General features: G+C 61.8%; 1 protein-coding gene across 1 annotated transcript in view; it reads left to right on the top strand.

Annotated features, from left to right (window-relative positions):
* Window positions 1-12460, top strand: part of ASS1 (argininosuccinate synthase 1) — a 42788-nt gene that overhangs the window by 10371 nt on the left and 19957 nt on the right. Inside the window, exons 6-10 of the mRNA XM_070430441.1 lie at window positions 1281-1337; window positions 3193-3267; window positions 5312-5382; window positions 5924-5954; window positions 10691-10781. Of these exons, the coding sequence (XP_070286542.1) occupies window positions 1281-1337; window positions 3193-3267; window positions 5312-5382; window positions 5924-5954; window positions 10691-10781 (325 nt within the window). The remainder of the gene's footprint in view (window positions 1-1280; window positions 1338-3192; window positions 3268-5311; window positions 5383-5923; window positions 5955-10690; window positions 10782-12460) is intronic.

Here is a 12460-nt window from a genome sequence, read left to right as displayed (position 1 = left end):
CCACTGGCCCCAGGTGGCTCTCCCAGGTGACAAGCAGTGGAGAGTAGGCGCTCACTAAAGAGATTGGATGGAGGGTGAGGGGGCGGCCGACCGGCTGCTGCTCGGGCCCCAGGAGACAGGACAGGAGCAGCCCCCGCCCCGCAGCTCCTGGCTCCGCGGAGAGGGGCTGAGGGACTGAAGCCCGTGTCCCATGGCGCCTGACAAGACTGGAAAATAACATGTTATTCCCTCCGGGCTCCGGCGCCCGTGCAGTTTTCACAGTAGGCGAAAGGTCCCTCTGTTATTTCCGTGGCGCTGTCTCCCTCCAGCCGCTGAGCTGATGGGAGGCGGGCGGGCGCTGGCAGCCATTGTCTGCCAGGGTCTGGGCTGTGCGGCCGAGGCCAGCTCTGGGGGCGGCCTCTTCCATCATCGTCAGTGTCTGGGATGATGTCCCCTCACTGGGGGCCCGGGGGACCCTCACTTCACTGCCAAGGACACAGGTGCAGAGAGGCAGGGCGACCCACACAGGCTGGGCTCTGTGCCCTTGGACCAGGCCCTTCTGTCTCTGGGCCTCAGTTTCCCTCCCTATTCAGAGAGGAGCTGAGGAGCAAAGGGCCCCCCGGCAGTGAGCTGGTTCCACCCCCTCCCTCCAGCCAGCCACTGTGTAGATGGGATGCGACGCTGAGGCTCGGAGAGGAGACAGGGTTCCCGCTGGATGAGGGAGGGAGGGCAGGTCACAGCATCATGGAGCCAGGCAGGGCCACGCAGGTGGGGACCTGCAGGAAGAGGCTGAGGTGTGGGCAGCTCTCCCTACCTGGAGAAGGGCCCCCCATCCCTGCACACATGTGTACCCCCAGAAGTGTGCATCCCTGCCATGTACCTAGACGTGCATGCCCTCCATCTCACCCCATGCCCACAATACATGTGCAACAGCTCACTTTAATCTGCTGTGTTTCTGCATCCCCTGCACCCCACCCCGGGCCCACGCTGACACACCAGTGCATGCACGGAAGTCATGGCATTCGCCACACATGCCAGGCACTGGGTTCCCTGTCCTGCACACCAGCTCGGCTCTGCTCGAGACCTGACTGCCTGTGGGCCAGGAGCTGGCGTTTCTTCTCCAAGAAAGCCATTCCCATCTTCACAGCAGCCTTTAAGGCCCGCTTCAGGAGGTTCTGAAAGAGCCATCCAGCCACCTGCACTGAGCAGCCCACGCTGTTGACGCACATCTCCCCCCGCCACCCCCCACCAATCCCCTCACCCCAGCTGTGGTTCCTGACAACCCCTGTTCTGTGTTTCAGGGCAATGACCAGGTCCGGTTTGAGCTCACCTGCTACTCACTGGCCCCCCAGATTAAGGTAAGAAGTCGCTCCTCTCAGGGGCGGGGCCTGGGGTTCTGGGAGGTGTCAGGAACAGGGACAGTGTGCACCTGAGCCTCCCAGGGGTGGGGGGGCGCCTTCCCCACAGAGAGTACCCTCCCTCACCGGCTGCCAGGGGACAGCACCTTCTCCCAAGGGGCTGCCCAGGTGTCTGGGCCGTCAGGGCGCTGGATGGACAGATGTCGCTGTCCTTCAGCCTGTGTCCTCACCACTCCAAGGTCTGGCCTCCCGGGCACAAGTGGCCGGTTTCTGGGCTCCTGGCAGCCCCCCTCGCCCTGGTCAGGGCCCTTCAGCGAAGGCCTGGCCCCTCTCAGCTTCCCGAGCCCTGGCCTCCGGTGTCTTGGATTCTTTCCTGGGATGGGAAGGACCTTGGGGACACCCCTGGCCATGGATGCCGCCCAGTCCTGAGAGCACGTGCCAGCGTGTCAGCGGCACTACCCAGCCTGCCGCCACCCGCCCGCCCCTTCAAGCCGACCTGTGTGCATTCATTCATCCATCCATTCATCTCCTCATTCATTCATTCAGTATTCGCTCAGGCCAGCCTCCAGGCACAAGGCCGAGCAGTAGAAATACAATGCCCGCCACAAATGCGAGCCCCGTGGCCACGTTAAAAAAAGATAAAAGCAACAGGTGACATCTTCCTAATAAGATACTTTATTGAGCCCTATGTGTTCAACATGTCATCGACGTAGAAAAGTTACTGAGGTGTTTCGAGGCCTTTTTCGTGCTGAGTCTTCAAGGTCCAGTGTGAGCTTCACGCGTCCAGCTCAGCTGGCGATGGGGGCGGCCAGGCCGCATGGTTCCCGGCACAGGTGCAGGTCTGAGCTCCTGCTGGGCCACCTCAGGCTGAAGCTCTGGGAGACCCGCCCCTCCCAAGCCCCAAGGGGCCCTGAGGGGTTTCCACTTTTTCTTCCATGGGCGTCTTCCTCTGTCCCTTTAACCACCTGCAGCTGCCCGGGTGCCCATGGCCTAGAGGTGAGCGGTAATCGCTCTAATGATCCATTTTGACCTCAGGCACCAGCCGGGGCTGCGAGAAGCCCTCGGACAGTGCGTGGTTGTGGTGTCTGGTTTCTGAGCCTTTGTCTGCAGAGGCCAAGCCCAGGGGCTGGGGTGAGGCCAGGGATGCCCGTCCTAGGGTTGGGGGTCCTTCACCCTCCCCACCCTCACCCCCCACCCCCAGCTCCACAGCCTGGAAATCACACCGGCTCCTGCGTCTAGTTGGGCCGTTGGTGAGAGGCAGGGGCAGGGTCCTGCTTGGCCGCAGGGGTGAGTGGGGGCTCTTGGCTTTGAGGGCCTATCCCTGCTCCTCCCCCTCACCCCCAGGCGGGTGGAATGAGCTCAGTCCCCAGTCAGGCTCTGACTCCCCTCCCTTCCTCGCCTAGAGCAGCTCAGGTTTGGAAGAAGAGAATGGGTTTGGGAGATGGCGTGTGTCATCTCTGGTCCCTACTACCCTGGAGCAGGGCCACCGGGTAGCTGCAGGTCCCTGGACCCCGTGGGGGTGGGGGGTGGGGGCTGGCCCTCCCACCAGGGGTGCTGGTGAGAAACCCTCAGGGCTCAGTGCGGGAGACTGAGGCCCAGGGGCAGGACCCGCCTGGGGACACATGACCATCCTACATGGAGCTTGGGCCTCTGAAACCCACCCCCAACATGGCGGGCCCCATCCTTCCCAGCCTAACGGGGTTCCCAGGGACCGCATCCTCTCTGGGGAGCAGCAGGAGACCCCAGGGGGCCATCGGAGTCTCCTGCCCCTTAGCAGAGAGGCCGGCCCTGTGCTCGGGGGCCAGGAGAGCCAGCAGCAGGGCCCCCCAGGTCTGACCCCTTGCCCCATGTCCAGGTCATCGCCCCTTGGAGGATGCCCGAGTTCTACAACCGCTTCCAGGGCCGCAGCGACCTGATGGAGTATGCGAAGGTAGGAGCCCGCCGCTCCCCTGGCCCTCCCTGCTGCCCCGCACGTCCCTCCCTGGGGCTGCGTGGACCCCCAGCTTGAGGCTGAGACCGACCCCCATGCCTGGGGATGGCACATCTGTCCAGCTGCCCCCCCTTTTCCGGGCACCTGTGCCCTGGGCCAGCCAGCCCCAAAGAGGTGGTCCCTGCCTGGCTGGGCCTCTCCCTCTGCCTCCCATTCTGCCACCTCTGCTGTGTGTGTCACTCAGGGGAGAGCCGGGGTGGGAGCCGGGGGTGGGAGCCGGGCCATTTTCTGCCCCTCATTACCTGGCGGCTAATTGTCCCCAGGGCTCTCCCGCGAGCAGGTAGGCGCTCTGAGGAGCCGCGGCCGACAAAGGCTGTGTGGAGCCAGCCCTTTTGAAGTACAAGTTGCAATAAAACATATTAGAAGTTTTACATCAAGATCCTTAGCCTCTCCCCAGGGGACCTTTCTTTTTAGCGACTCGATGGCAGTCCTTGACAAACAGCCTCAATCAATCAGATGGGGGAGAGCAACGCGGTGCACACACCAGAAAATTGCTCAGGTTTTTAAATAGCAGCCGCCCGGGCCGGCTGGGAGCTCGCGCTGCAGCCGGGGTGCCACGCGGCGGGGACGCGGCCCAGCCCGCCGCCAGCATCCCATTAAGACCTGGAGTGCTCGGCGGAGAGATCTCCTGCCATCTGTTGTTTTATTATTAAGAGGGGAGTTTACAAGAGCAAGCCCATATGTTGCCAAACAAATTGTCAAATAGCAGAGCTATTAAGGGAACGGCTTGGCGAGGCCTTTCCGTCTCCCCGATCGGACAGAATCTGGAGCATGTTTCATCTTTGAGAATAATGAATTGGAACCCGCGCCCCATCCGTGTTCTCACGCCTGCCGGCAGGGTTCGAGACAGGGCCGGGCTGACCCAAATGCTGCTCTTCGTGTAAAACATTCAACCCCCAGCCAAGCTGCTCCTGGGCTCCCCAGCAAAGGTGAAGTTCAGGGGTGTCGCTGTCCCTCCTGCCCAGGTTGTGGGGAGAAGGCGCTGCGCTCAGCTTCCGTCCCCAATAGAAAGTTTGCCCCCGAAAGTCGAGCCCAGGTCCCTCCTCGACCCGCCCTCCCTCGGAGGCCGGTGTCAGACCCTCTAGGACAGCGGTTCTCAACCTTCCTAATGCCGAGACCCTTTAATGCAGTTCTTCATGTTGTGGTGACCCCCAATTTCATGGTTACAAACTGAACAGAATTAAAGCATAGTGATTAATCACAAAAACAATATGTAATTATGTACGTGTTTTCTGATGGTCTTAGGCGACCCCTGTGAAAGGGTCGTTCGACCCCCAAAGGGGTCGCGACCCACAGGTTGAGAACTGCTGCTCTAGGAGGGAAGCAGTTGTTCTGCGCCCAGAAAATGGTCAGAATCACTGAGCAGCAACCAGGCTTTGTCCAAATTTCAGAGCCAGGCAGGACCGGCTTCGGCTCAGACAGAAATCCATGGGCTTTAGAAAGCCCTGCTTCCAGGACGCCATCGCCGAGGCCAGAGGGCCTGCACGAACCCCATGAAAAGCACCAGCCTGGTGTCCGCTGGGAGCATGGGGTCACCAGGGGACCCACCTCATCTTTCATCCAAAAGGCTGAGTGAGGTCCAGGCCAGGTCCTTGAGCCATGGATCGGGCCATTGGGGAAGCGAAGAACAGTCAGAACCAGGGCGAGGACAGGGGCCGCCTGGGCTGTTCCGCATAGGGATTTCAGGGGCCTGGGTGGGGCACACACTAAGTGCTTCAGGGGCCCTGGAAGTGAAAGTCCAGAGTTTTCCGGAAGGAACCTCCAAATTCAGCGTCCACTCTACAGCATCCCGGACGCTGGGTCTTGCCGCTTCTGCACGGCACAGCCAGCACGGAGGCCCTCGCTGCCGCCGAGGCCCTGGGGGAGAGAGGAGACTGCCGTGGCTCCGGGTCTCGCGTGCAGGGGGGCCAGAGTTTGGGGCTGGCTGTGACCTTGAAAGAGAACCGAGGCGGCTGGGCCTGACCCTCCCCTCTCCTACCTGCAGCAACATGGCATCCCCATCCCGGTCACCCCCAAGAGCCCGTGGAGCATGGACGAGAACCTCATGCACATCAGGTACGACACCAGCCCCGTCCACGGGTCTGCCCGGCGCGGGGAGCGCCTGCCGGGCCGGCCAGGGTGTCGTGGTGGCCGGACGCGAGAGGTCCCCGCCCTAACGGAGTGCGGGGAGGGCAGGCCACGTCTACCCACTTGTTCCCAGCTCCCCCTGCAGCCCTGCTGGGTGCCCGGGAGATGCCGGCATCTGGCCTCCTGGGTCGCAGGCGGGCCTTCTCTGAGGATGAGCTTTTGAGGTTAAAACCTCAAGGATGAGGAGGGAGCAGCAGGGTGCAGGGAAGAGCATTGAAAGCAGAGGGAACAGCATGTGTGAAGGCCCCCCAGTGTGGAGCCCTGGGCCTGGGCCCCAGAGGACAGAGAAATGTCCAGGCCCGTCTTGCCACCTGCTGCTCCCACAGCCGTCTGCTCGGCCCAGGAGGTGCCAGGCGAGGCTGGCAGCGGTTGCCCCGGCAGAGAAAAGGGAGGTGGGGGGGGTGTCAAGGTGCAGCCATGTCCCTCTGTCCCTCCCCTGGTAACCTCTGTCTTCCCTTTCCCTCTGCAGCTACGAGGCCGGAATCCTGGAGAACCCCAAGGTAATCCCTTCCCTCCGCTCTGGTGGGTGCTGCTCGGCGCCCGTGCGGTCTGATGTGCTTGTAGCCTAATTGGAAATTTCATGGGGGGCGGGCGTGGGGCTGAGGCCGAGCCCTGCCTGTGTTCCCGGCCCTCCCCACGGGGCCCCCCACCAGCCGCCCCCTCCATGCTGCACTTTAAGATCCCCCCACCCTGTGCTCCCTTTCTAATTGCTGCTGGATGAATAGGGGAAGGAAATATTTCAGGGCAGCACAGAGAGAGGGTGCGATTGTGCGACAATAAAGAAACAATTAGGCAGATGAGACACTTGTGGGAGGCCCAGCCGGTGCCCACCAGCTCTCAGGCCACCGCTGCCTCAATGGGGGGCGGGCTTAGAGCCCCGGGACCCACATGTCTGGGTTTGCGCCCCATGCCTGCAGGGCAGGCCACCCCATCCCTGTCCCCCGCCTTCCCGGCTGGGCCTCCCTTTGAAGTTTAGGATTTCTCTCCCGGGGGGCTTCCCTTTGTATGTCCCCCTGCGCACCGTGGGAGATGGGGAGGCAGGCTGAAATCTATCCTGCCAAGAGAAAAATCTCTTTGTCCCTGAGGGAAGGAGTCTCCACGCCCTGGCTGAGCCCCACACCCGGTGGCTGGTTTGGGGGTGGGGGTGGGCGGCTTGTCTGAGAGGTGGGGGGAAGTGTGCTGTGGATGGGGGGGTGCTCAGGCAGCTGGGTCTGGGGGATCCAGGAAGGCCAGCTGGAAGGGAGGATGCCCGGAGGGTTGGGTGAGGGTGGGGATCCCAGCTTGGCTCCTCGCGGACCAGGCCTCTGGGTCTGTGTTGGCGAGAGTACAGCGTGTGCAGTGGCTGCTTCTGGAGCCAGGCCTGGGTTGGGCATGTCTCTGGCTTACTTTCCTTGGTTCTGGCTGTGAGCACCCTAATCGTATGGACGAGGAAACCGAGGCCCTGCCAGGGGGTAGGTGCCAGGCCACCCCATCGCAGGAGCTGGCCCTCTGGCCTCTGTGGTTCCCCCACTGCCACAGCTCCCCCATCCCTCATTCCGTCAACCCAACTGTGTCACTCCAGACAGGCTCGCACCCTTGTCCCCTGGAGGCTGATGGCCCCATGAGGCTGCTGCCTGCTGGCCACAGGTTTTTCCAGTTCATGCTCTGCTGACCCCACGACACTCAGGCCAGCCACCCCTAATTAGCCAGTCACTCAGCGCCCAGGGGGGCGGGGGAGGCTGAGGGGGCAGAGCAGCTTCAAGGCAGGGTGTCCTCCAGCCTGCAGGGCCCCCGAGCATGCTGGGAAAGCGCTCCCCACCCTTCTCCCAGTGGCCGGTGGGCTCTCCCCTCGGGACTGGGGCGCAGAGCTGAGAGCAGCCGTGGTGGGGGGCAGGTCCCTATGTGACTGGCAGCTCCCCCACCTCCTAGGCCTCCTGCCTAGTGAGGACAGTGGGCGGACAAGTGAGCGTCAGAGAGGGTCTCTTTAAGGATTCCGCCACCCGGTCAAGGCGGGAAGGTTCATGTGTGGGTCCCAGAGGTCAGAAACCGGGTCTGAACCCCAAGTCTGCTTCCATTGCTCTGCAACCTTGGGCGAGTCACTCGGCCTCTGAGCCTCCGGCTGCTCCTGCACACAGTGGGGGACCGTCTGAAAGCCGCCGGCCTGCCCATGGCACGGGGCACGGCCTCAATTCCGGGGCTGGGGGTCCACCTCCCCCCGCAGGACCTTTGGGAGGAAGTGACCACCGTCCCCTTCCATCAGGACAGGCTGGGCTGGGTGGGCCCAGGGGAGACCTTCCCGCCACCGTGGCCCATGGAGCAGCCGGCCCTCCGAGGGTGGGGGCCCTGCTGGCCGCGGCTCCCGGCTGCCCCAGGCCCCCGTGCGTCTCTGGATCTGATGTGCGGGTGGGGGGGGGGTCCTCTGAACCCAGAAACGAGGAGGTAGCAATGAGGGGCCTGGGAGACACGTTGCTCCCTGAGCTGCCCGGCCCCCTGGGGAGGAGCTGGGGAGACAGCTTCGGGGGCCTGGGCCCCCTCCCCCTCGCCCAAAAAAGCCGGAGACCTGTCGAAGGGAGGGTGTGGAGGCAGATGGTGGAGCCATTTTCTGCCTCCGTGAGGGCTGATTGAAGAGCAATGAGGCAGCTAATGCGAAGAAAGATAGAAATTTACTTGCTTTAACTTCATAGGGCCCACAGTGAAAGAGGGCATTCAGCGCCGGCCGCCATATCTGATGGATGAATAAACCATCCCCAGCATCGATCATGCCTCTACATCATGGTTCAGTTCATGGGCCATTGGCTCCCAATCGCTCCTCCTCGGCCTGTTTCATGCTTTCTTTCGCCGGCTCCCCCCGGCCCCCCACCCCTCTCGCTCTCTTTTTTTTCTTCACTGTCTTCCCCCCCCCCCCAACAGCCCCCCCAGATGACATTGGAAGTGAGCCCTCCCGCTGGGATGGATAAATAGATGGTATTGATACTCGGCTACAAACTATTTGTCATTTGAACTGGGCTTTGAGGAGGGAGAGCGTGAGCCACCTTGGAATGCAAAGCAAATGTCACTTTACTTCTATTTAGCTATTTTCTTTAATTGGCGCTGTCAGGGTGTCGGAAGCCGCCACCGGCGGCCTCCTACTTCCCCTGTGGAGTGCTGGGCGCTGTCCTCGGGGTCTTGCATCCTCTCCTCCGGGTGCAAACCTTCCCATCCTGTGGCAGGAGAGAGGGACCAGCAGAGGGTCGGGCACAGCGGGGTGGAGGTGGGAGGGAGGCGGGCTTGGGTGGAGGGTTCTGGGTGCTCAGGGCTGGCACCCCAGTTTGAGCTCAGCCTGGACTGGGGGGCCAGAGAGGAGCCCTGGGCGAGCGAGGAGACGCTGCTGAGTCGTGTTGGTCACCCAGAGTCTCAAGTTCGGGTTCACTTGCCCAGGGATGGTGGGCAGTGGGGCTGGGGAGCATTTCTCTGAACCCCCCAGCTGCCTGCCCCCATGGCTAACCACGCGGGCTGTCTTTGGCCACCCCCCTCGTGCTGTTTCTCAGCCTTCGGGTCACTAAAACGGCTGGGAAACAGCATGGGGCGGTGCAAAGAGCACTGGACAGGGAGTCCAGACTCCCTGGGACTGGCTCGCACACCAGTGGGGTCAGGCAGTCTGATTTGAACAATCACTTCTTTGTCCTTGGTTTTCTCTCTGGTCCATGGAGACATCAGGCTGGGGGCCCTTAAGGGCCCAGTTCAAATGACAGTGTAGCTGTAGTTGATTTTGGGTCCTTGTTCCTGTCCCACATATGGACACGGTAAGGAATGCGGCTGGCCCCAAGTCACAGGACACTTGGAGGTGCCGGGGGCTCCGGCAGTCCCCGTAGGAGCTCAGAAAGTCCCCGTAGGAGCTCAGAAGTAGTGCCCAGGACTGAGGGGATCCACAGGGGTGTGGGAACTGGGGTGGCCGTTCACCCTTCCAGGGAGCCAACAGGCCGAGTGCCCGCAGGCGCTCTGATGGCCCACCCGTCCTGGACGGGGCCTCACCAGGCTCCACTCCAACTGCCCTTCCCACCTGCAGAGCTGGGGACAGCTGGCGCCAGGCCTTGCTGGCATTTTCCTGGGTGATTTTCATAGCCGGGAAAGACTGTCTCCCTGGAGTGGTCAGACAGTCACAGGCAGGTCGTTTCTTCCATCCTACATCGGAGGCAGCGGAGGCCCCACGGGGGGGAAGTCGCTTGCCCAAGGCCCCAAGCCTGAGGCCTTGACTCCACCACCCTGAAACCAGCACATGTTTGTTGAGGTCCTCGTGGTGCCCTGCCCTGGCTGCAGCCACGGCCCCTCCCCCTCGGCCTGTGTGTCTTCATCTGTGGATGGGGTAACAGTGCTTGCCCAGGGTGCTGGAAGGACTCGAAAGAATCTGTGCATGGACAGGGGAGTGGGAGTGTTTGCAGGGTTTTAAAGGCAAAGATTAGGGGACTGGACTTCCCAGGATGTCAGCAGGTGGACAACGGCTGGGCCCGGGGTGCCCACAGCAGGCCATGAACAGTCAGGCCCGACAGGCCCCGTCCCACCGGCACAGCGTCCAAGCCAGAGCCCGGAGGGGGGGCGGGAGGGGGGGGCAGGTTCGGGGAGCCGAGGCCTCGGAGGCAGGAGGGAATTTTGAGAATTCCAGGCAGCCAGCCGCCCTCCGTGGCTGCGTGGAGACGTGAGGCCCATTTTCTGACGCGCCCAAGGAAAAATATACATAAGGGTTGATGTGTTTTCAAATGGGTTTTTGCTTTGCTTTTCTGTTTTCTCCCTGTGAGTATTAACCTCGGGGACCCGGGGCCGGCTCGGCTCGCTGGAGCACCTGCTGGGGTCACGCGTAGTCATTAGCTTTGCGGTCAGTGCAGAATAAACCCCAATCCTGGGAGCCTGCGAGAGCGTGCGCGCCCGCTCCCGGGAAGCCCGCCAATGCGCCTCGCGCCTCCAGAGTCGCCCTTTTCCTGCCTGACTTGTTCCTCTCCTGCTGTATTCTACCTCCAGCTGTGGGGGCGTCGAAGGAAGAGATGAGATCAAGTTGAGGGGAAAAATTGTCTGATTTCTTGAGCCCTTTGTTTCCCAGGCCCCTGGCAAGCGGGGCCGGCTCGGGCTGGGGGCGGGGAGGCCTGCTGGACTGTGCCAGCGGCCCCCCGTTTCTGGAGAGGGGTGAAGATCTCTGCAGGAGGTGGGGTGCAGGGAGTCGGGGTCCGGCATGGCGAGACTTGGCTCTGGGCACCCCGGTCACTAACCCCTTTCTGTCCTTTGTCAGAATCAAGCCCCTCCAGGCCTGTACACGAAGACCCAGGACCCGGCCAAAGGGCCCAACACCCCTGACATCCTTGAGATTGAGTTCAAGAAAGGTAGGTGGTGGTCCGGCCCGCGTGGCTCAGTGGTTGAGCATCAAACTATGAACCAGGAGGTCACGGTTTGATTCCCGGTCAGGGCGCATGCCTGGGTTACGGGCTCCGTCCCCAGGGTAGGGTGTGCAGGAGGCAGCCGGTCGATGATTCTCTCTCATCATTGCTGTTTCTCTCTCTCCCCGCTCCCTTCCTCTCTGAAATCAATAAAATATATTGTAGAAAGAGAGGTAGGTGGCCACCCTTCAGGACTTGAGAGGGTGGGCTCGGGGCCCTGGCTCCTTATTGCATCCTGGAAGGCTGGGCACGAGCCCTCGGCACCCCTCCGGCATTTCTGGAGGTCAGAGTTCAGGCAGGGGCTTCGATGGCTCCCAACCTTCCCCTTCAGACCCATGGAGCCTCCAGGCTTGGGAGGAAGGCAACTCGGCTGCTGTCCACCAGCTCACAGGCGCCACGTTCAGTGTGAGAGCGTTCCAGCCCGAGCAGCCACTGTGGGAAGCCTGAGGGCCGCACTGACCCCACAGCCACAGCCTCAGCCAGCCCCCAGTCAGCTGCTTGACGCTTCACCCCACGCCCCAACCCGGGGTTCAGACCCCACTCTTGCTTGAGTCCTGATCTCCACCCTCACTGCTATCACCCAGAAGTGTTTGCTGGCCTGGCCTGGGTGCCCAGCCCTGGCACCAGGGACACCCCTTGCTCTTGGGGACGGAGGGGAAGGCAGGGCAGGGCATACCTGGTCATGGGAGGAGCAGGACCAGGCTCAGGCTAAAGGCTCGGGTGGGAGGAGAGGGCCTTTCCAGGAGGCTGGGGAAATCAGGGAGGCTTCCTGGAGGAGGTGGTATACTGGGCAGGAGTTTGAGGAACCGAGAGGGGCGTGAGGCATGGAGGCTATGGGAACTTTAATTATTGCCTCTCCCTGGCCTTTCCCAGCAGCCTTGCCGAGACAGGGGGCATGTTCTTCTCCCCATTTGTTCAAACCCTTGGATTTCATGCCACTTGGGCGCCTAAGGATTCTCGGTCTGAGGCCCCTAAAGGCAACTGGAGCACTAAGTCCCTCTTGTGCCCACTCTGTCAGGCCCAGCCGGTTGGGGCATCATCTCTGAGAAGATGGTGGGACAGACCCAGGTAGTGCCCCCCCCATCCTTTCACGACCCCCCAGGAGCTCAGGAGAGCCATGGGGGCGAGAGAGCCGGACAGGAAACGTGATCCATTTTCATGATTCGGGGACTGTCTGGAACAAAATAGACGGGAGGAACCCTCCCCGGCCAGTCCCCATTCACCCGCTAGTTAATTTATTTGAAGTTTTAATCTAATTATTAACTATTTTAAAGGCTAAGAGGCTTTCTCCGGCAGCAGCACCAACAATGTCAGCCCCTTTCTGGGGCAGGCCCCGTCCACGGCTGGGCGAGGGAGGGGACAATGGGGCGGAGGAGGCAGAGAAAGGGACGGGGAGAGGCGGGGGGGTGGCAAGAGGGGCTTAAGGTTCATTATTGGGCAGACTTACATTTAATAGCAATTTACAACCAAGTTATAAAACCCCTGGAAATGGGGGTGAAGAATGGGGAGGCTGACAGCGCCTTGAGCGAAGCCCCTCCGAGCGGCACCCGGCTAATAAAGACTCGAAAGCCGCTATTGAGCCCTGATTGGCACCCGGTCGCCGGCTCCATGGTAATGAGCTGGGC

Source organism: Myotis yumanensis, unplaced genomic scaffold (assembly GCF_028538775.1).
Source record: "Myotis yumanensis isolate MYYU_CA2020_CCGP unplaced genomic scaffold, mMyoYum1.0.hap1 SCAF_12, whole genome shotgun sequence".
In the NCBI taxonomy this organism is placed as follows: Eukaryota; Metazoa; Chordata; class Mammalia; order Chiroptera; family Vespertilionidae; genus Myotis; species Myotis yumanensis.
Note: the sequence above shows the minus strand (reverse complement) of the source record. Positions and strands in the feature narration are given on the sequence as shown.